The sequence below is a fragment of the Leptosomus discolor genome, chromosome 12 (genome assembly GCF_034619465.1).
Source record: "Leptosomus discolor isolate bLepDis1 chromosome 12, bLepDis1.hap2, whole genome shotgun sequence".
NCBI classification, from domain to species: Eukaryota; Metazoa; Chordata; class Aves; order Leptosomiformes; family Leptosomidae; genus Leptosomus; species Leptosomus discolor.
This window is the reverse complement of record NC_141402.1, coordinates 15,672,159-15,695,588: the sequence shown is the minus strand read 5'-3', so window position 1 is coordinate 15,695,588 and position 23,430 is coordinate 15,672,159. Positions and strand designations below refer to the sequence as shown.

The 23,430-nt window shown below is 38.9% G+C and overlaps 1 protein-coding gene across 7 annotated transcripts in view; it reads right to left on the bottom strand.

Moving 5' to 3' along the window:
• NAV2 (neuron navigator 2) overlaps window positions 1-23,430 on the bottom strand; it is a 400,908-nt gene that overhangs the window by 12,888 nt on the left and 364,590 nt on the right. For 5 of the 7 annotated variants that reach the window (XM_086472167.1, XM_086472161.1, XM_086472163.1 and 2 more), the window contains 12 exons: window positions 22,930-23,090; window positions 20,627-20,815; window positions 15,270-15,322; window positions 13,144-13,167; window positions 12,950-13,024; window positions 8,384-8,467; window positions 7,660-7,771; window positions 6,852-6,997; window positions 4,017-4,189; window positions 1,388-1,541; window positions 711-870; window positions 129-229 (listed from right to left, as the gene is read on the bottom strand). In XM_086472167.1, the coding sequence (XP_086328293.1) occupies window positions 129-229; window positions 711-870; window positions 1,388-1,541; window positions 4,017-4,189; window positions 6,852-6,997; window positions 7,660-7,771; window positions 8,384-8,467; window positions 12,950-13,024; window positions 13,144-13,167; window positions 15,270-15,322; window positions 20,627-20,815; window positions 22,930-23,090 (1,432 nt within the window). Of the gene's footprint in view, window positions 1-128; window positions 230-710; window positions 871-1,387; window positions 1,542-4,016; window positions 4,190-4,602; window positions 4,612-6,845; window positions 6,998-7,659; window positions 7,772-8,383; window positions 8,468-12,949; window positions 13,025-13,143; window positions 13,168-15,269; window positions 15,323-20,626; window positions 20,816-22,929; window positions 23,091-23,430 lie in introns of all 7 variants that reach the window. The other 2 variants (XM_086472162.1, XM_086472160.1) reach the window with 2 other exon arrangements.

The following is a 23,430-nucleotide window of genomic DNA, read 5'->3' as shown; positions in this document are numbered from 1 at the left end:
ATTATTCTGCCGAGAAAACATCGAGAAGTCTTTTGCAAATAAAAGCCTCCAAAACAAATTGGATTTGAATTCCTTGGCACACTCCAAAGACACTTGTATTTCAAAGCTGGGAACGAAACACAACTCACCTCCTTCCATTTCATTTCATCCTGAAAGGTGACAACTATTTTGACGTGCCTGCCTCCTTCTTTCCGGGCAGAGCCATCTCCACTGTCATCTAACAGCATGTCTGTGAGCAGAAAATACCAACAGCTTCACAGCTGTATCTTAATAACCATGAAGACTATTCTGGTTTATGCCAACACATTTACTGTAGTCAAACACAACACATCAGGGCTTCACACGCCCCGAGGTAAAACACAAGAACCAGGTTTACCGACTTCCCTAACAAATACTCCTAAAAAATGAACGTCATTGAAAATTATTAGTCAGTTACTCTGTATTTTCCTTCCTACGATATATCCCCTGGCAAATGCACGCCATTAAATGGCTTTAAACATGACTCTTCGCAGCTGAGGTCATAATTGGACAACTCTGATCTAGGGCGTAGCAGACCTATGACGATATTTTAAAAGAAGGCTCTGTGCCAGCTCCTGACATATTTCCTCACCTCAACTGCTAATAATTCTCATGCTTTCATTTTTCCATGGCTAACCAAATCGTCCAAGTGCAGGATAAAACCTGCCCACCGCCTTTCTTATTAAACTCACCGAGACTGGTTGACTCCGTGAGGTTCAAACTGTGTTGAGAGAGACCCACTGAATGTCTTGGAGAGGATGAAATGGAAACCTGAGACTGAGCCCTGCTACAGCTGCCGTGGTTTTCAGATTTCAGCCGATCATTTTCTGCTTTTAATTTTTCAATCTCACTCTTGAAAACACAAGTCAGGCGTTAGAAAGTACAGTGAAAACACACTTAAAAGACAGCAACGTAACTAACTTAATAGTTTAGCAGAAATGTCATTGTCATAATATTTTAATTTATTTTAATACATGAATGATTTTAATTATTACAACATCCCTTCCATGAAACCTTTCAAAGTACTGTAGAAAACATAAATATGTGGGAATTCACTCAACACTGAAATGCAGCTACATTAAGGCAGAGAGCTCTAGAACATTTTAAGAGGTTGCTGACAGTCAACAAAATGATCTCCCCATATATAGGTTTTTAGGATTGAAACTGCAGAGTCAAGGGCAGCAGAATTCATGTGTTCAAGCTGACTTTTAATGAAGGCACAACGTTTTCATCACAAAGCTAACCACAACTTTTACTCAGCATTCAAAAACTTCAAATTCACCTTCTTTCACATCTTTACTGTGTGGCAGGCTGGCCAACCTTTAACACATCAACATACACTGCAATATTTGGGGTGGTTATTTCTTACCTGCATTCTGTTCATCGCTTCTCGAAGCTGGTCAAGCTGATGAGCAGAGCTAAGGGCTTCTAGACGAATATCAGTCAGCTTCATCTCCTTGTCTCTCAGCTCATTTCGTAACTGCATGACCGTTTCAGCTTCGCTGTCAGTGCATTCAGAAATACTGGAGAAGATTGAAAAACAGACATTGAACGAGACCATTTAGTATTTTTGAGATGGTGCTTCTCCAACATTTATTAGGAAAGAAGGAACAAACCCCTATTATTCTGCAGGAAGCAGGCAATAGTTTTGGCTTATTGGATTAGTGATACCATAAATCAGACATTAAACAGGTCATGGAAACATTAGAGACTAGTGAAATAAATATGTCTGAGGGTTATTTTTCTTTAATCAGCACCTGAAACAGAATTCTGGAAGTCACCTACTACTAGATAGTCTTCATTTTTTTCATGGTAGTTGCCATAAAGGAAAACTTCTGAAGCCAAAAATCGAAATAAATTAAGGGGGTGCAGGCAGTAACAGCAGTTGGTTGGAGATTGATGAGTTTACAGACAGATTTAAAGCTCACCAGGTGTGCACAGCTGGGTTTCCCTGAACTGTTCTGGAGGGCTTTGGAACTCTACACCTATTCAAGCGTGATAAATTCCTGCTCGCTTTAAAGCGCTCATGCTTAAAAAATTTTTGGTGGCGTTTTCCTTTCCTCCTCCCACAAGAAGAAAGGGTGAGTAACATTTCAGCACATTCGTAAGTGTATCTATATAAAGATCAACTACACAGCTGCATGCTTTGACAGAGATTTCATTTTAAATGTCTCTCCCTAAATCAGGTTAATGAGAGATGTTTTCCCCACCAAAAAGTCAATAAGCCAAAATACACACATTTTACTGGTGCTCTATCCTTCCCCCAGTTCACATATTTACTCTTTTCTCATGTTTAGCCTTTTGGCTTTCATGTCAAGATGAGACGTATGCACACAGCATCCTGACTGACGAGAGATGGGATCATAATTTGACAATTTTCTGGCCTTAGAGTTCTAAAGCACAATTTGCCGTCGTCACCAGAAACTCACTGAGTTAGGCTCAAGAGACTGGAGAAGCTTTAAAAAAAATTCATGGGGGATTATCTTCTGCTACTAACATTTCACCGCTATTATACGGCTGGAAAGTATTGCTATTGTTTTCATCTCTTCATGTGAAAACAAGTGATGGGCAAAACTTCAAGTCTGGGTACTGACTCAAATGTATTTGATCTGAAATCAGGCTGGAAGCTTTGCATGACATCTAGAAGGTCATAAGGCTGCCTGGCAATTACAGGTTTCACAATACTGCCTCTTACAACTTTCTGTATTTATTTATCCTACTCAAGTGACGAAGCTACTGATAGAATTAACATAAAATTGGTTTTATAAACTTTTCCAAGCACATTCTAAAAGACTCAAAATAGTGCAGAAAGGCAATTATGGCCAAAACGAAGCCTCAAGATTGCCTGTGAGCTTCCCACGAACATAAGTTAAGCAGCAGACCAGAAGTCCTGACTTTAAAGTCTACATCTCATTCTCATACAAACACAAGCAGAAGGGTATGGTTTGGTCATACAGATGAGCCTATACAATAGCTTGCTACTACCCAAAGGAGCACATTTGTTTCCCATTCCTCTTCCCCAGCCTGCTTCAGGCTGTGCTGCTGTCATGTCCTAATGCTTATGCCAGCTCTGGCACTCACCAGAGTCTGATCAGACCCCTGAGCTGAGCCAACCCATGCTGTTTGATCTCCAGCAAATCCTTACCTTTATCTGAATTTGCCAACGTAATTGGGAGCTCATCATAGCAGATTAGTACAATATGTGCTGTCTTTAGCCAACAGAGAAAACAAAATCCCAGACTTGGCCTGGCTTCTTTCATTAATAGCAAGAGATCAAATTAATTCTGCACTTCAAGGGCACCCTGGTTATAAACACTCATCATACTCAAATATGTTCTGCTGAGAGAGCACCCCAAATAAAAATTAAATTATGCTACAGTAATGATGCAATCATTTTTGGCTTCCTGGACACTAATGCAAAGGTACCAGGTTGGGAGTTAGGTTACATATCTTAAATTCCCTGAATATATAAATTCATCTTTTCTGTCCTCTGCCTGTCATCTCCTTCAGCTACAGAACACTCAAAACAGGCAGTAATTGAAAGTGCGATCTTTGCTCGTTCTTCTCCCAGTATGACAGGGGCAAGCATTTTACTCAAAACACTTAGCAAAACACAGAAGACAAAGTAAGTGATGCTTGGGAGTAGGACTGACCAGCCCTGACCTACAGGACGATCCTGTCTGGCCCAGTATGTCTTCTGCTGTGGCCTTCTGGTGATCAGCTGGTTTGGCAGTGCACACAGCTGCACAGCTGTCAGAGTCCTCCAGTGCTTATACAGACGTGCAGATCCTCAGACAGAGGAACCAAAGGGCACAGGATGGTGCAGGGTCCATTTTGCCCCTGCCCATTTCCGGAAAGTGCCCTAGAGATGTCCCGTAAAGCACGGAAACCACTGGATCTCTCCAAAGCATAGAGAGCAAAGCATTCTCTTTTCCTCTACCAATGCAGCAAGATGCTTTCCACTCCATTTTCTATTTAAAAACTATAAAATCACTTACAGAGAATTGGAATGGGAAGCTCTCAGCAATGGTGTTGAAACAGTGGAGTTATGGTGTGGTAGCTTTGGTGAAGAAGGTAATGAAGAATCAGTCATCTCCTCAATATCTGAATGAGAAGATGCTGACTTGGGAGATTTCTTTTTACCAAAAGCTTGCTTGAAGGAGCTGCGTAACTGGAAAAAAAAAAAAAAGACCACATAGTAGGCACATCTTTAAGGATAAAACCAGGCAAAAAAAGCCACACAGTGAAAACTCTAACATGCAAATACTCCAAATGATACAGCCATATTCACATATATTTTAACAGGGGGAAGAAAAATTTTTAAAAAGGCAAAAAAAGCTATTTCCCCTTAACTATTTGATGAGATTAATAAGGTCAATAGGACTGGATAGCAATGCTTCCTATTTTTAAGGTAACTGGTTTCTAGCAAATTCTGTTCAGTGCAACAAGCTTTACAGTGATGTTGTAGCAACTTGCAGCTATAACACAACGTGGCTCAGACAAGGTTAATGATGCTGAAATGGTTAGTGACGTAAATGGATGGGTTAGCTTTGTATCTCATAGTTTAAAGTAGGTCTTCCTTACCTCATTGACCTGCCAGAAGAAGCGCAAGCAAAAGGAAGCAGGGGAAGGAAAAAAGACATGTTTTAACAGATAAAGCCAGTCATAAGGAAAGCTTTGGATTTCTAAGACAAACACGACCAGTATTCAACAAAGACCAAGAGTTACTTTAAAACTGAAACCCTGTATTTTTCAAAACCAGGTATTTCGAACAACATACAGTCATTTTTTGCATTATTTGAGGGAGACACCAGACCCAAATCTCTTAACTATTTAAATTATATTTTCTCCTTAGCTCAGACAGAATGTTTTGTCTAACGGGCAAGTTAATACTGTGGTTTTCCTTGCAGGAACAGGAATTTCACCAAATGAAGAGATTGAATCTTCTCTACCTACCCGCAACTAAAATAACCTTTTTCAATGTGACTGCCATTTTCCAAATAGCAAAAAGAATGAATATTCATGTGATTAAACTGATGTTATCCTGAAGTTACAGCTCAACAGCCAGTGTTCAAGGAGCGTGTGGACAACGCTCTTAGACATACGTTTTAACTTGTAGCTTGCCCTGTGTGGAGTCAGGGTTTGGAGCTGATGATCTTCATGGGATCCTTCTGATTCAGGGTTCTCTACGAACACTGTTTAGTGCTACTGCAGATTACATGTTGTAAACTAGATGGCTTAACATGAGTTATTTTTAAACTAGACAAAGACTCCTACAGTGAGAAATGTTGAAAATCTAGTGTTTCAGCCCTGAATGGACAGCTGTGTTGTTTCTATATGTAACAAAAAGATCTTGGCTGAGAACTTCCTCAGTATTTGTGGAATAAACAATGTGTGAATCAGACTCAACTTCTATATTTTCTCAGTAAACAACTGATGTAATTTTCAAACTTCATTTTACAGCAATGATACACTCATTTTTAATAACAACTTAAAAATACTGTCCTGTTTCTTCTACTTCATGAAAACCGTACTTATTTCTCTTTGTAATAAGGAGATGTTTCCTTAATCTTCTTTAAAAATAGTCATCTGATGAACGAGAAGTGCCGGCTGATGTAGGATACTATCTACTAGGTTACAATAACAAAGAACAGAAGCTAAAGCAAAAAAGCTAAAGCAAAAATTTAAGACGTTTTTCTTAACTAAGGCTTAATGATTACAAAAGGTTTGTGTCACAAATTAAGAGTCGCTAGCAATTTAAAAGTTACAGCAATTTAGTTTGTCTATAACTAACGTATTACCCAGCACAAGAAGGATTTGGAGATGACATTGTTTCCATTCAACCAATTATTTAAGGGTCAGAGTGGAAATACTGCTGTTATGAAGGAGCTGGCAAGATATCAAACTGAAGCCACTGGGGTAAGAGGGAAATAAAACCAAGAACCCGCTCAGGAAGCTGTTTCTTACAGTTCAGGAGTTTCACAAACATTTCTGAGAGGATATTGTGCAAATACAAATCAACCTTTTAGCAGCTTAAACCATATTTTGTAGCTATACAGATCTATCTGTACACCCAAAAGATCCAGAGAGATTTAAATTCAGTGAGAAGGAAGGGGTGGATTGCTTTACTGGCTACAATACAGGATCTAGGGACTTTAGTCCAAACTACAATCAGACTAGGTCACTAAGGCAGTTAAGGTCTAATTCAAAATGGAGTTTAACATAATGTACCTTTCCTCCAGTACAGGGTACCTGGTACACAGTACATGATAAGCAAAGAAGGAAAAATGGGAAATGAAAGGTAAGTATTGCAAAATCTTGCAAAATAAATGTCCATCACAGTAAATTTTTAAAGATTGGTGATTTTTTTTGTTGTAGAGCTTCATGGTAATGTTCAGAACTGAGTTCCTGAAGTGTTTAACACATTCACTTAAAAGCAAGCCCTACGAGCCAAAAAAAAATGAAAAAAGTAAGAAAGATCTCTCATTGTGGACTTGTTTTACTTTAATGACAGATGTTGAGTTTTCCCTAAGGGTTGGACAACATATTACTTTTAGCCAGAATTGATCTTTGACAGCTATTTCTAATTTAAGACTGGCCTTTTTGCCTGTTAAGCTAAAATTCAATCCTAGGCAGAGTCAACACAAGCATATACATCACCTACAACTCAATTAAGCCTTCAAAAGAGAGCTTACACAGGATTTAAACAGTGCATAGTCCTTGTGCTGACCTGTTGCACGAGGGGATGAAGGAGGAGCTGAGAGGCTAGGTTTCACTGTGCATGTTCTGACAATTTTGTATAAACCTCACGCAAGCCGTTAAAATACACTCACCCAGTTCTTCCTCTTCTTCTTCTTTGAATCACTCTCAATGTTGCTTCCCACACTGGAGTGACTGGTAGCACTGTTAATACTGGAGACGCTGTCTGAAGAGTGCTGCCTTCGGATCCGCAGGTCTGTGGGTTGCGCAGCTCCAGGTCCTGAATATGAATGAAGGTAGTGTCAAAATTATGTAAGAAATTTGATATCTGGTATTCATCATGCAATCCCGAAGAAACAATTAGGGAAACAAGCCCTTTGACCATCACTTATCCTAATGGATATTTCAAAGCAGTGCTGCTAATCCTTGTGTCTCATGAAGAGATTAAAATCTCAGATCCAGACCCTTCAAGCCTATCCTTCAGCAGTTTAGCCCCGTTTAAATTACTGGGATAAGTATGGGAGGTGTGATAAGACAGGACTATGTTCAGACTTTATATTGGAAATTACTGAAAACACCAGAGAAAATAAAGCCAAGTGCCTGACAGCTCTGAAATGGGGATCTCTGCTCCCTGTTGCTTCACATCAGTGTCTAAATCAGTGAATTACTAAATGCTTACAGTAAATCCAGTGAGCTCACACTGAAGGTGGAAAAGTTCTGCTGGAACACCTTCTCAAGGGTCTAACACATTCATTTACTTCTGTAGAACTGACGGCACTGTTTACACAGATACCTACTTCAAATCCCCACAGGATACCAAAGTAGTAACGAGAACACAGTCATGAGACAAAGCTGATCTCCGATGGTTACATCAGCTGTTACCAAGAGGTCTCCAGTCTCATGAGCACTGCACAGTTGCTATACAGGCTGCTTGCTTCTCACCTTTGCAGTTGAGCTCAGGTGTGTTGATGACTCCATTGATGGCAGCCTGGGCAGCAGCATTTTGCTTCTTCAGTAGTTCAATTGTCTTCCTTAACTCGTTCAGTTCTGAGTCCTTGAATAAGAAAAAAACCTGGTTATACACTGGAAAATGCAGATGGTATCTAACTGCTCCACAGAAGCTACATTTCAATGTAAGCACTGGTAGCTGATAGGATTTTATGGAATATATATGCACAAGGAGATGAAAATGAGGTCTGGTATACCTGAGGAAGCACACCCTCAATAGGCTGCAAAATAGCTTTGTTATTACAATACCAAAAAAAAAAAAAGTACATGCTCTGTAATAACACAGAAATAATGGCTATTCGAGTGCACTGTCCAAAACCCCAATGTTGCCTGTCTGGCGATGATTTTTCTTAGTGTTTCTCTTGAAAATGCACGTGTGGATGCACTGGGAAGAAATTTATTACAAAAATGCGCAATACTGAAGACCTGTGTCCAAAGCAAGAACTTACAGGAATAACCTGACCAGCTGCCACAACATCCCAGTACGGAAAACGAGTATTTTACACAAAATTTTTATTACATTTTACTCTGTCACCACAAGTGAGGAAACTAAGGCAAACAGCGTATGTGATTCTTTTTCCCCACAACTACAGATGGAGCACGAGCAACAATGTTGGAATCAGAAGTTAAGACTTCCCCAAATACTTTTCAAGCTTGCCTTTTGTTCTGCTGTCATTGTCAGGCTCTGCAGTCTGATCGTCATGTTCCCCAGGCTTTGCTCAAATGCTGCCACCAGGTGAGCCTGAAAGTTAAACCATACAGAAGTAGTTTGTTCTCTCCCCCCAGACAAGAGTATTTCTGCAGGTCTGTCAATGGACCACCTAGTGCATTGCATTGTTTGTTGTGTAAATGATACGGAGAAAATCACACTGATTAGAAAAGGTCAAATGAGTAGCGCATGCGTCGTGAAAACGCCTGCGAAGAAATTACCAGGAACAATTTAACTGTGGAAAAGTAGAAATGCCAAAGGTAACAGACAAATTTCAAAATTTTAGAAAATGACAGCCCTTTCATGTACCACTACTACTAGCAGCACACTGTGAAATGATGCAGTTTTAGGCTATGAACCATGCCCTGCTCGGCAGCAGCTGCTACCAAACGCTATAGAAAACACAGACGACGTAGGAGTAACACTGCGACTGGGCACATCAGGAGGAGATTTCTTGGAGGTGGCTCCTCAGCCAGCTGCTACATCCACTTCTTTGATACCGTGATTTCTATAGCCAGGACATTATCTCAGACGTACTCTAACAAAGCAGCAAAGCAGGATTTTTTTTCTAGTTTGGAATTCTCATTTATTCTGCAAAATGTGCAACCCTACAGCCAGAATACATCGGCAACAAAAATACCTCCTGGCTCCGTAGGAGTTAAAGGTTCTTTGAAGAGCCCCATCTCAAACCAATCTCAGTTGTTTAAAGCTGCTTGGATTTTGTGATAAATGGAATTTCGTCACTTTGTTGAAACAGAAAGACATATTAAATTAAATTTTTTTTTGAAACATCTCACAGATTAGGTAACTGAGACTTTTAAAGGACGCTTTAGGGAATACACCTTGTCACCTGAAAGTATTCCTGATACCAAAAAGTCATGGAAGAATGTCCTTGGTTATCTAGCTATGTCCCCAAGCTATTGCAAGTAATGACATGAAAAGACCTCCTACCACAAAATGTAGAGAGTAAAAAAGAAACAAATCTATCCATATTTCTAAACATCTCCTGCTGTTCATTTCTGAAATCAGACTTGATCTTTGACTTTTTGTGGGGGCGATTATTAGCACGTAGAAGGCTACTTAGCGATAGTTTTCAAGTACCCTCACTCACTTAAGGTAACTCTTGGCACAAAGCTTTTCACAAAATGTTTAAATCTTTTCCCAAAGAATATTAAAAAAACCCCAAAATGCCACTCCTAAGTTTTAAGATACTGTAAAACATAAAATGAACCAGAAAACAGTAAATATAATATAAAGCAAGTTTTTAGATAGAGGAAAGCCAGGCAGAAACTTCCCTCCAACTAAATCACTATTTTCCTTGTGGATATTTAAGGCAAAAAGACACAGGAAGTCACAGAGGGGGAGATTCTTACTGTGGTACCCCAACAGGAGAACTCTGAAAGCCAAGTCAGTCAGTTCAGTTCAGAGATGCCTTCCCTGCAGCGAGGGGTAAGGATGGAGACAGGACTTCTGCAGCATCATAGCCAGTCTGCTAGATGCTTTATCGGCTGATATATCTGCATCTAACTCAAAGACTTCTCCAATATTTGAGTGTACCTTGCTTGCAACCAAGGTCCACATGCTAAATATTATCCAGAATTTCCTCGTGCTTGGCAATTACTCTTCTTCTCTTTTCCCAGGAAACACTGAGAACCCAATGTCGATTAAATGAAGGGCATCAGCTAGGAACTGAAAATGACTGAGAAGTAAAAGGAAAGACTGAGAAGATGGAAAGGAACTCAGTAAAAGTGAACTATGTTTCTAGTGCCATGATGTGGCATTGTTTTATAGATACATGTGTATATGCATGTGCACAAACAACTGAACACAGGCAGAGTTTAATATGTACTTGTCTCAATAGCCATAATAATCTACGCTAACCATAGAAAATAATTTTATTTCTCTATTAAAAACAATTCCACACACACAACGACAAGTTTTGTGCAAAATCTTTCCAAGCAGAAGACGACATTCTCTCATCTAAATATATACAGAATAGCAACAACTTTCACAGAGCTATTCCAGACTTATTCATCAGCAGCACACAGTTGACTTATCCCAAATAACTGTTCTCACATTCGCAATGAAAACAAACATGAGCAGTACAATAACACGGGGATGTGCATCTCTCATTCCCATCAGCCCCTATGAAAATAAGCAGGGCTGAGACTGTGAGAAAATAGCAAAAAGTAATTTAAACCGTCACGTCACGCTACACATGTATAAAAATCTAAATATTTATTTTAAAAACACAAGACTGCAAAGCTTCTGTTGGGGAGGATGAACAGGGAAGAAGAAAACTGAGATTCAGGAATCCTCAGCAATACTTCGCAAAAGCAAAAGATAAATGGGCCAGCGGGACCACATGGATTAATAACGGCATACAAACCCTTAAAGCTTTGACCTGAACCTTAAGAAATAGCTCTTTCAAAACCGGATCAGGCATCTTGAAATTATTCCTATCTGGAAATTATTCCTATCTGGAAATTGTTCAGTGAGCTATGGAAAAGTTATCTTCGCTTCCTAGCTGGAGTAAAATGTTTTCAAATTCTTGCCCCTGATGGCCTCATGAGAAGCATCAAAACCTGCAATTTCAGGAAAATTCAGGAAAAAAATAATAAATTAAATAAAGATATGAATTCAAACTGCCCAAGTTAAAAGCAGTTTATTTTAAAAAATCTTCCATAAAGGGAATGTCCATAAAGCAGTGTTATAATAAACAGCATTGATTAGTCTTAACTTTTTTGGGAACAGACCTGGCCTTTTACACGGAAAAAAAGTATATTCTCTGAAAAGAGGTGGCTAGAAACTGCAATATATTGCTAGGCCAGTTACAGCAACGTCTCTGCAGCAGACTGTAAGGTCCAAGTCTAAGAAGTTTAAATAGCATGAATAAAAAACTACAAAATTTTAGCAAAGTGAATGGAAGGAAAAATTAATATCATCAAAATAATAAACGATGTTAACTTTCTTGGGGGAAGAAAAAAAAAACCCCACAAATGACTCCAAACCAAACAAAAAATGTACAGCAGCAGCATATGTTAAAAACTACTCTCTGCAAAGACAGTGGCAGCAACCAAGCACAAATTCTTGGGCATATTAATGGCAGCTGGGGCAGGCACAGAGTAACCTGTGCTACTCACTACTCTTGGAGAGAGGCTACTAACTCCTGTGTTGAGTAACAGCCTACTGAATCCAAACACTGTATGAAGAACAACGCAACAGAACTAAGGCAGAGCTAGACGAGTTGCAGAGCTGAGAAGTTCTTCGCTTGGAGGACACAAGCTGGGTTATTTAGCAATGTGATAAAAAAATGCATGCAAGAGAATCCGGTCCTGGTTTCTCCCGTGTAAAAGAAGCTTCTGGATGAAAACCAACTCATGTATCTGGTCCTGTCTGTATTTGAAAGGCAAATGTCAGATTCAATTTTTGGAAGATCTAAACATTTTTTTCTTTTCCTCTTGGGAAAGTGACTAAGTGCTTACATGCAGTCAAGGCCCTTCCATTTGACTTCTCTATTAATTGTGTCCTTGGTTTTCCTTTTCCATTTTGCAGGCTGGATGAAGCACTGTGACGCCTGCAGTGAACACAACAGTAGATCTGCCCTTGAATCCCTCTTGTGAGAGGTGTCACCGCTCAGATGAAAGCTGTCTTTTACTGTGCCAAGTTTCATATTCCACCTATTCAAAGAGCTGATGGACAGGAATGTCCTCTTCAATAGCATGTGTTCTGATGTTTCTTCATTCCCACAAACTAGGATGTTGGTATGATCTGACTTGATGACTATTCATCTGCAGCTTATTTACTCTAGAATTGCTTATTTTTCCAGTAAGCTTCTGTTTTGCAGTTTTCTGCTATCTTTGACTTCAGCATAGAGCGCACAAATAAACTTGCTCAGGGTCATACATAGTGTTGCCTCAACACCTTCTGGCTTCCAAATCTCTTTTTTTCTGAAGTGTCTTACGTTACATATTCATCAAATTCCTCAGAGGACAGAAGCCTACAGTGGTTAAAAACCAGGTATGTCCCCCTCTTTAGGCGTAACTTTAAATTAGTTCTCAGAGCCCCTTATGTCACTATTACCTATCATGCCATTAGCTCACATCTTTATGCAACAGCAAAACATAATGCATTTCAATCCACATTTCTACCCATTTTTATTCCTACCGATTATAAACTTTGTCTGTATCTCATCCCACCCAACTGTCAAATCAAGACACTATTTATGAAAAAAGACCCCGTCTTCAATGACTTTCTCAAGATCTGAAGATTGTTTATATAAGTGAAATGAATATCATAATTCAGTATTTAAAGAAGGGCATAAGACAATTCGGTAGGACAGAGGATGTTATTTTTGGAAGCATCCCACACGCATGCAGTTATTTTTTAAACACACAGGTAATGTGAACTGAATGTTACACACTTGAAATTCTTTTGTCACTTAGAAAAACTGGGGTGGTAATTGGTGCACTAAATGCATTCCCTGTTAGTGCTTGTTCTCAGAATTGTACTCACATTGGCAGTCAACTGAGTTGTCAGAGCTGACACTTTTTCTTGGGATGCATCCAACTCTCTTCGTAGCTTGCGAATCTATATATTTTAAGAGAGCACTTTACTGCACCATAATATGGAGAAATAAAATAGCAAGACACTAAATGCAAAGTGTCTTGACATAACATTTTAGCCTGTCAAACACGATGTGCTCTTACCTCTGACTGGCATTTCTCCTCAGGCTATAAAATAAAAACAGAGGAAAATATATGAGGATACTACAACATAACCAGCCTGACAAATCTATAAAATTTTTCGATTTTTTTTTTTTTTTGCATTTCAAAATCTCTAATGTGAATTCCTTATTTTGGATTCCCACATCCATATTCAATCTAAGATAATCTCCTAATATATTTACTCTTCAGGAAAAAGAAAGCAGGCTGCTTGCACACTACTTCTTCCTGCAGGAAGGAATTTGGACTCCGCTTCCCAGGTTGCGGACCGGCACACCTCTGAGTCTGAACCATGGAAGGGTGAAGTCCTGGCTCTGTGCATAAGGGCCTGCAGGAGGCTCTGAAAAGCCAAGGCTGGCACAGAACATGGCTGATCCTAGGCAATTCTCTTCCTCCCATGCTCAGCCCTCCACAGGATGGAGATCACGGTTTTGCATTCCAAAGTGATGTGAAAAAAGAAAAGAAAACCCACTTGGGTGCTGCCTAGGCACTGTGGCGACGAATAACTGAGGACACACAACTAGTTATCCGAAGATGTAAAGTGGATGTACTGACCATCCGCTGTGGTCTGCATGACAAAAATTGTGGCTACTATGGCTTGTTTCTAACCAAAGTTATCAGCTAAAGAGAGGTATATAGTAGGAAGTTACACACTCCGCTCTCCTCATGTAAACATGTCCACTACCAGCCACCATGAAAATTATACCCATCAAACCACAGCATTAAGAGCCACTCGCGCTTGGGCAGCAAGCGCATAAACCAGAAGCTTAGACAGCAGCTGCCGAGTACTCTCCTTGTGGCTCTCAGGGTTATAAAGAACAGCCCAGAGGATGTTCTCTACCTTTCCAATACGTTAACTGTTTTGGCTTCATATGGACCTTGCTTGAGGCAAGGTCAATAATGGAAGGCGGTATTTTCCAATTTATTACCAAGGTCTTAAGGCACATGTAGCCTCCTAATAGTGAAAACACGTGTGTGAAGCAACACTAACACTATGCCGGCCTGACAGACTTCATAGACAGTTATATGTGATCTTCCAAGAGCAAGTTCTTCCCCGTACTCTTGTATCACATGTGCTTGTTTCAGCAGTGGACGTGTTGGCAAACATGAAGCTGCATCATACTCGCATAACAATTTGAAATTAAAGATTTTGTTCAATTAACACACGTTACTGAAGTAACTATTATCCACTGTTTTTTAAAAGGGCTGTGCTCTAAGAAATCCCCCAAATTGTGATCATAGCGTGACAGGAATACATGATCCACTTGTAATCTGGCTAGCCTGGATATAAACAGCAGTGAAGCCACTGGGATTTAACCATCAGTGTCAAATACTTCTGTACAGTCTTGTGTGGGCTGGGACCTGCTGTGCCCCTGGGTCGCTGCAGTTAACACCCCAACTAGCTAGAGCAAAGCTAGGCAGGACAAGGTCTGCGTGTTGCAGCCTCACCTCCCCATTACAGCACAGGCATAGTCTTAACTTACAAGCTCTTCCATAGTACATGTTTAAACAGAAAATCCTTTGTGAAACTATGAGAAGAAAATAAGCAAATGCAACACACATTTCAAAAAACCTTGTATTTTCAAACTCCAATAAGCCTTTGTTTAGGATCAGATAACCTACATGAACACATAGTTTTGGAGAAAATATTACTGGCATAGTGAATAAATGCTTATTTAGAATTATTAAAATCTGCGCATTAAAAAACTTACTCAAACTTCTTTAGTAGCAAATAATTAGTACAAGGCTGGAAAGACTTTATTCAGCAAATTCTGGGGTGCTTTAGGTAATGAAGTTCAAATCTCCTCAGATCTACTGAGGTCTTTTGTAGCAAAACTAATTTAGTGTATTTGTAAAATGATGACTCAAAAAATAAATTGCTGCTTTTAGGCCATTAATGTCTGTGTTTAACAAGGATACTGCTAAATATCCACAGACATCTTTATGAATGTAAACATTTCTTTTGTAGCTAGCATTCAGAATACGATCAAATGAAAAGTACTCTTTTTTTTTTCCATCTCCTTGAATGGCAAAAATAATTAGCACAATAAGACCAGTCAATTCAATCATTTCAATTAGTAAACCCAAATTGTTCATTTCATTATACTCACTGTAGAATAAATAGATGACGTACTGGACACCAAGGAGAGAGAAGAACCATGCACTAAAGGAAAGAAAACAAACACAATGACTATAAATACAGTAACCACACAGTGGAATCATCATAGATCATCCACTGTCAACAACCAGCCTAATGAAGAAATACTTTCACCAATTTCATCATCCATCATAAACTTAATTGTATTATTGCACCAATAATGTACAGTTTGAAGAAAGCATGGCCAGGTAATACAATCCATAAACTTCGATTTGGTAAAGCTGTTTTAATGATTTAATAATACTTGTTTTTTTGGTGGAACGGGGTGTGGTCAAGAAGATTAAAAAGAAGTTTCAATGAAGATTTGTTCAGAAATAAATATTGCTCTGGACAGTTTATCTTAAGACTCTTGCAAAAGGGCTTACTTAGCAGTAAATTAACTGAAATGCAGGAGGGATTACAAAAGTAAATCTAACTGCTTCATCTTCAGTTTTAGATGAGATTGAGGGGGTGAGCAGTTTTTCTTTAAGCAGCAGACCAAGATGGAGATGTCCTGGATGACCTTGATATCCAGCTCCAGTACATAATCAGATGCTCCAGGAGATGTGGAGCACCCAGGGCAGAAACCATTGGCTAATTCTGGGGCTCTGAATTGTCCTCTGAACACAGCTGTATCTTCCTTCTGCTGACTACAAGGGAGCTGTATCATGGGTACCTGTTCCCTCGGCAGCCTTTTTTGGCCTTTCTTTAAGCCAACAACATTTCTTCAACAAGGCACAGTTCTTTCTCTCATAGAAAAACTACCTGAGTGAAAACATGGCTACATGTTTGTTTCTGGAAAAGAATTTGTTTCAAGCAGTTTTTGCATTTAAATATATATTCAGTAAAAGATATACATATACACTGATTCTCAAGGTTCTTACCATCACCCTGATGTTAGGATTTACATGTAACAATGTTAATTTTGATTATGCTATTAAAAGAACTACCTGAAGCTATTGTTTCTGCTCCTGAAACATGCAAAATTACCTTTCCTTTATTTTTAGAAACAAAATACATTTAACTGAAATTTTCATTCAAACTTCAAGTAACTTCATACGAATCATATGAAATTATGTTAAATCACTTTTTCTTTCATCTAAATCCTCCAGCCAAAAAAAAGTTTAGAAAAGCTGCCGTTTTGCTCTAATTACCTACTGCAATTCTCCTACATTCATAATAAATGGGCTCTGCTTTCCCATTGACATTATATCCTAAGGCAAGGCTGGAAAGAGAAGTAAACAAAGTCTAAGTTAGCTTCTGGAGGAATTTAAGACAATTCAAAAAACCCACAAGAAAGTAAAAAAACCCACACACCCATTTGCTTTTTCTGGTTAATCGTATTTTCTATTAAAATGATCTTTATAGTTAGATGTTAAGGACTGTACTGCATTAAGAACACAAAAATAACTAGTTTGAGTCAGATGCAGGCTCCCTCTAATCATGTGCTCCATCTCTGGCTGCAACCACAGCGTATGTTTAGGGAAAAGAATGCAAGGAGGCGGCAGATACCCAGTGATTTTTCCCGAGGTACACCTTTGCATTTTCTGGAGATCAGCAGAGATGGAAATTCCTGAGATGGAAACCGCAGTTAGACCATTATTTTTCATAGTCACTGTGACCTCGCTACCATTAACTTGCTTAACTGCTTTTCTGAAGCCACTGATACATTTTGTCTGTAAAGGAAAGCTATTCTTGTGTTTAGAAATGTAATTTTTTTGTAGTTGTTTCAGACCTGCTGCTGAATCAGTCACTAAGTGCCTTGAGTGTCTCCACACCCCTGTGATATGAGAAGGAATAGATAACCAGCCTCTTCATAATGCCCTGAATTATCACCTCCCTTCAGCCATCATATTTCCAAGCCGAAGATTCCTAATCTCTTTTAACTCTCTTCATATGATAGATGGTATGCACTTAAGATCTCCTTATCACTTTTCTTTTTACCTGCATTTTGCCCTTAGTACTGTCTTTTTCAAGACGGAAAGCCCAAACACAGCCAATATTGCATAAGGCCACCAACGGACTCATACAGAGAATACAGTGTTATTTTCGGGTTTGTATCTTTATGTTCTTCCTTTGTGCAGTTTTTACTAATAGAGATGTATTCAAAAGAGCAGCCATACCAACTGGCCAGAGACGAAACAGATCTCCTTACGATGGACTGGGACACACGCATTTGAGTTAGCACCAACTGGCATTTTTAAGATCACACTGGGACTTTAAAGGAGGAAAGAAGACTCCAAAGGAAAAAAAGGAAAGAAATATAGCTCTGGGAATCATACTCCTGCCTTGTAAAACATCAGCGCTGCATTGTGTGAATGTGTATACACAGTTTGAGATTTCTAGTTTCAAGGACAACTAAGGAGTTAATATTTTTGTGCAATTTCTTTTTAAAGTATCTGCAGATGGCTACTTTAAGGCTATTTAATTAGGAGCCTGAAGGCAGTTACGCTCTTGATGCGATTCCTGGTTTTTTGCAGTTAACATGCATCTGCACGCAGGCTACAAACCCAAATTGTTTAGGAGCTATTATTTTAAAGCACTAGAAATGCACATGCAAGCCTGTATCCTTTTTAGTGTTAGAAACGGTCTAGCCACAATCAACTGTCCAAAGAGTAGAAAGAACAAGTATTGCAGTCAGTAGCACAGAAAGGAATAAAAATTTATATCCCAACGACAATGAATTTCATTCCTTTCTCTCTAGGAGGCTGAAGTATCAGGGTGGAGCCAGCAGCTCCAGGGGAAGACTGATAGCCAGGGAAGGGGGCAAACTGGAGAGCCAAGAGACCACTTCAGTGCTAGGCTGTGTTCTTTCCCCTGCAGTTCGGGATAGTTTGGAGGCTGTTTCTGCTGGCATCCCTCCAGCCCCGAAACCCTTCCTATCAAGAGAGTTACGTTCTGCAAGGCTGACTAACGTTTCAACCTGCATGCTGTGCTGTGAGAGAACATAACTACTTCACTCTATGGAGACAAATGAAAAAAAAAAAGGCTTTTAAGAATAAATCCTGGCCCTGCTGAAGTTAATGAGAAGAAAATGTCTTGTAATCTTATGTGCTAATAAATAATTAAGAAGTAGATTTATTTAAGACCTGGATTTATGCTTCATTGACACCGGCTGATTGTACAAACCCAATTTGTTCATTAACCACAAGTCTAATTTCTGTAATACTTTTTGATCTATTCTCTCAAGGTGAAGGTGAATGATGTATTGATACTTCTCAATCTATTCTCTCTGAAGGTGAAGTAGATCCACAGTTTTGAAAGCACAGGACAACACAGATGCCATATTCAGAAGCACCTGCTCACTTATAACTTGATTCCCTGAGAAATAAGCAGGAGCCAGTAAGCAGCCTATCCCTGCCTTCTGTACCAGAGAAGTGACAGAAGACCTTTAACCTGAAGACAAAAATACAGAGACTGCACCTAAACATTCATCTCATCTGCTAAAATATTATTAACCTTTTAGGTGCCAAATACTAAGGAAAATCTGAAAGGGACTTCTTCAGCATGTCCACTGTAGGGTCAAATTCCTTCCTCATACATAAAAGTGATCTTTTCCCACTGCTTTCAAGTCTACAACTAAACCTGGTAGAGTTTTCCTGGACATAATTTTTATTACTGTTTTTAAATGAATTAAAAGCACTTTGTAGAACATTCCACCTAATTCTTCCCTTTTCCTTTTCTTTTTTCAAATGGTTTGTCCTCAAACATGTAATACTTTCAAATATTCTTCCAAACTAGCCTCTCTCCTAGACAAGAATTTCTGAATTATAACAGACAGTTTAGCCTCCAACATGCCAAAATGGATTTGCTGCAATCTTAAGCACACTTAAAAGACTAAGGTTGCAATTGTTTTGAGGATGTCTTCAATAAAACCTGAGTAAGTTTTGGTGTAGTAGCTCTTTCAGTAAATCTAAGTGTAACACAGATGCAGTGATTTAAATTCCTTCACAGTTTATGCTAAGGAACTCTGCAGTAAGAGCAGGACTGTTCATCACAGAATGGAATTCAACTGGCTAAGTATCTAGCAATCTTTGACTGTTCATGATGATTGAGCTTTCTGAGAGCACGCCTTAAAAGTTAATTCCTGCAATGACACAGGCTGAAAAGCCCCACAATGTTATTATAATAATTTTCAACCCCTAATGAAGATCCTCAGCCTCTAATAAATACAATTAAACGCAATCGAGTTTGATTGGCTAAATCAAATAATTAATTAAGCCCTGAATCTTTCCGGAGCCATATCCAATACGCATTTTCTACCTCTTCCACTGGCAGAAAACAGATGGGATAACCAGTATCTCCACGAAGGCACCTTGTGTCTCCTAAAGGCCCCGACAGGCTTCCATGCATGCCTGGCTCTAGGGAAGCAGCAACAACGGGGCACTGGTATTAGCACTGCTGAGTAAGCACAGGTCTTCAGCAGTGGAGGAGGCAAGCCAGCAATGGCTTGTGTGACTTGTAGCGATAAAGTACTTCCCAGCCAACCAAGCTCCCAGTCCTTGCCAGAATGGAGAATCAAAGAGCTAATGCTGAAAGAGCTTCCTATGAACCACTCCCAGAGCTCACCCCATGCTTGACTTCTCAAAGCGCAACACTTGAGGGTTTTAACATGTGCTCATAGCTACTCCTGCTACAGCCACAAGATCACTTGATCAGCAGCAACCAGACCAAATATTTATTTATAGGTAAATGACTTTTTCTTCTTATATTTACATGGACTTCTTTTATCAGGTATGATTACATATTTGAAAAGACGATGAGGAATTAAAAAGAAGAACCTAGATGTTTTGAATGACTACTCAGGTCCCTTCCGTGAAAACGGTGTGGTATCAACCCAGGACATTCAGCAGAAATAAAAAGTAAAGACAATTTGAATACAGATTAAATACTGGAAAAAACTGGGACAGAAACAACAGTCTGGTTGATACCAATTATTTAAACCACAAACAGAAGTGTAGAGGCCCAGGTTGAGGAGAATAGTCCTATTCAAGGAAACTTTAATACGCTAACTCTAAGCATGAACTACAGTCATTTTGAGATCACTAAAAATGAAGCACGGGATGTGTTTAAACAATGTCTTGAACAGTGATGGTCTAGGTACGACACTCACAGGCTTTCCTGTGTCCAACCAGAAGGATCACTGAGTGAGTACCACCAGAACAATGATGACTAGGACTGAAGTTTTATCTAACGCTGAGAGCTCCACACAGGGAGAACCGTGCTCTGAAATGACCCCTAGGGTGAACTGAAAAGCGCCAAATTTGTACTTGGTCTGTATGAGAATGCCAACCTCTGATCATTTCCAACACCATCACATACTGTACTGACCTTCTTCAAAGCCATCGCGGAAAGAGCCAGACCGGCTCATTGTTCTGCTTTTCTCATCCAGGGACATGGAGCTGTTCCTGAAGCGCGTATCGCTATAGGGGTCATAAGGACCATCGGCATTGGAGAGGCTGTGGGTCCGTAGCATGGTTGGATTTGACAGGCTCATCTGGGCTGCAGTGGTTGGGCTTGCTATAAAGTGAAGAATAAAAACCAATTTATTTGCACAACCACAAATTTTAATGACTAATTTTCGTGCAACTACCAAAAAAATTACGTGTTTTTTTCCCTAAGACCCAAATTTTTGATGTCATCCTCTCCAGGCTTTGTTATTTTTTCTACATTCAATGAATTCAAATACGAGGTATACAAATCAAGCTAGTGAAAAAGACTCATGTAAATAAGGTCATTTTAAACCCTGATAGGTCTATGCTTCTACAGACAAGCTCAGTCAACTCACTAACACCTTGTAGGCACGAACTAATCAACCCTCATTTAATCTGGAACCGTCCTTCCTCAAAAAGGACTAAAATGCCTGAAGGAATTTAAACTAGTACTTTGCCTATATAGAATAGGCCTTCCAAATGACCTCCTTCAAAGCCTTTAGGTTCTCAGAAAACAACATTTTTCTATGTATTTAAGTTACAAATTTTAAGAGCTTCAGTTTCCTAATAGTCGTATATTTCAGAATTGTTTCTTTCCACTATGAGGTCCTAAGAATTATAAAACATCAATTTTCCCTCAAAAGCCAATAGTCCCCCAGCCAGCATTTAGACTACAAAAGTCTACTTCTGTTTCACATTTTTTTGAAGAACTTTTGTGCTAAAATTATACTTACTATTTACCAAGAACTAGTTGATTTGTGGAAAAAAAAGAGAACAACAAAATTGCTGTTCAACTGGCAGGTTCCTCTTGGCAGGCTATCATTGCCTGTTTCTATCTACACCACTAACTGATACAGACTATTGTAGGAGATACAATAACTCAGTTTAAAGGTGATCTCCTTTCATATTGATGTTTGCTATTAAATTAAATGCAGTGACCTCTCTTGACTTCAATACCTCCAAGCTCTTTTCTTAAGCACACAGAAAAATATCTTTAAAAATATTTTTTTGTTGTTGTTGTTAATTGCTTGTGGCCAAATATCTTTTGAAGCTTATTAATGTAAATAATCTTCAATATTCTCCATGAAGAGTTAACTTTCTGGGCCCAGGAATATACTACTTTTTTTTTTTTTGACCATTAAGGTACTTTCATGAACTTTCATGACAGTTTGTTAGCTGTTGGCAGTGTAATTAACTGTCTGTATATTCAGCTGCGATTTTCTTAAGCGTCAGTTTATTTCAAGCTGTTTATTTAATCTATTTCTTTTCAGCACACTCAAAGAAAGGCTCGAAAACGTCACTGCTGCAACTGAAAAGTGCATTAGAAATAAGTGACCGCGTGAGCTGCTGCAGTCACACAACACAAGAAGTCCACAAGTACAGGCTTAACTATTTTGTGTACTATTTCTTTATCATTCTAGAAAAGACGGAGGGGCTTCTGAAAGTCAAAAAGAAATAGACAATGCCTGTTGGACATAGTGTTTCCCAAATTTCACTTAAAGACAATACGTGTACTGTTAGGACTGATTTATCTAAACAAATCGCAACAGCAACTAAGTAATATTTAATCAGCACACCAGAGACGAGCACTACTAGCACTTTAAATTAGGTTATTTCAACTGCTGACATGGTTAACTAAAACCTGCAATGCTTCACAGATCCTGTCGATCAACTTTTATTGCTTCCTTCACTTAAAAAGTGTTTACTTTTATCAATGTCATTAAGTGAAGGAATGGCATTTTTTCTGACTTAAAATTCTTCTGACTTTTATGTATTATTTCTTACTGAGGTTTATGCAATTCTCCAACAAGCCTGAAAAATACATAAAAAGATAAAGTATCTCAAACTGATGAGACTGGCACTATAGTAAATAATACGCTTGGATTTTAAAGCAGTATTACTAAACCTTAAGTCCTTCAAAGACACCAATGTGTGATATTAACAAATAGCTCTACCAAATAGCTCATAATTCATATTAAGGCATCTGATTCCTCCCAGAGAAGTACTTTCAGAGTTACTGCAAGTATGCCACCTTTGGGCATATGAGATAATGATGCTAATTAGTCACACTCATTTCAATGAAAGTGCTTCCTGAGTTGAACCTGGGACTCGGAGCTGCTGAAAGAAAATTACATTGTGTAATATGCTATTTGCAAGACACACAATGTATTGTTATGATTATCCAAGGAGATAAGTATTCACCAAGCTGAGAGAAGTTAAATCTAGTTCCAGAGGGTGATGTTATGCTGGATCCAGATGAAAATGGAGAATTGCCAGCAGTATCCTGAAGTCCTCCTGCTGAATGAGACCGTAGCCATTCTTTTGCATCTTCTTGATTACGGAGTTGGGAGGATGGAGTATACCTGCAAAAACAAACAGTTTTTCCAAAATGAACTTCTGACATTTATTTAAGATTTAAAAAAATAAACCAAAACAAACCAAAAAACAAGAACAAACCAGCCATGAAACGTCACAAGATTTGGGGACGGAGAGCGGGAAAGAAAGATGGAAGAACTCTCATATGAAATTTAAGGATTAAAATTATAGAAAACCAATCAAATCTGAATTAAAGAGCTGTTCCAAGCCATTCCTAATTCATTCCACTTCTGTTTGGAAAAAGAAACCCCAAACGTCCCTTCCTACGGCTTCAGTAGTAACCAAACATAGTAATCAAAAAGATACAAGTTATGTTCTGTAGAATAA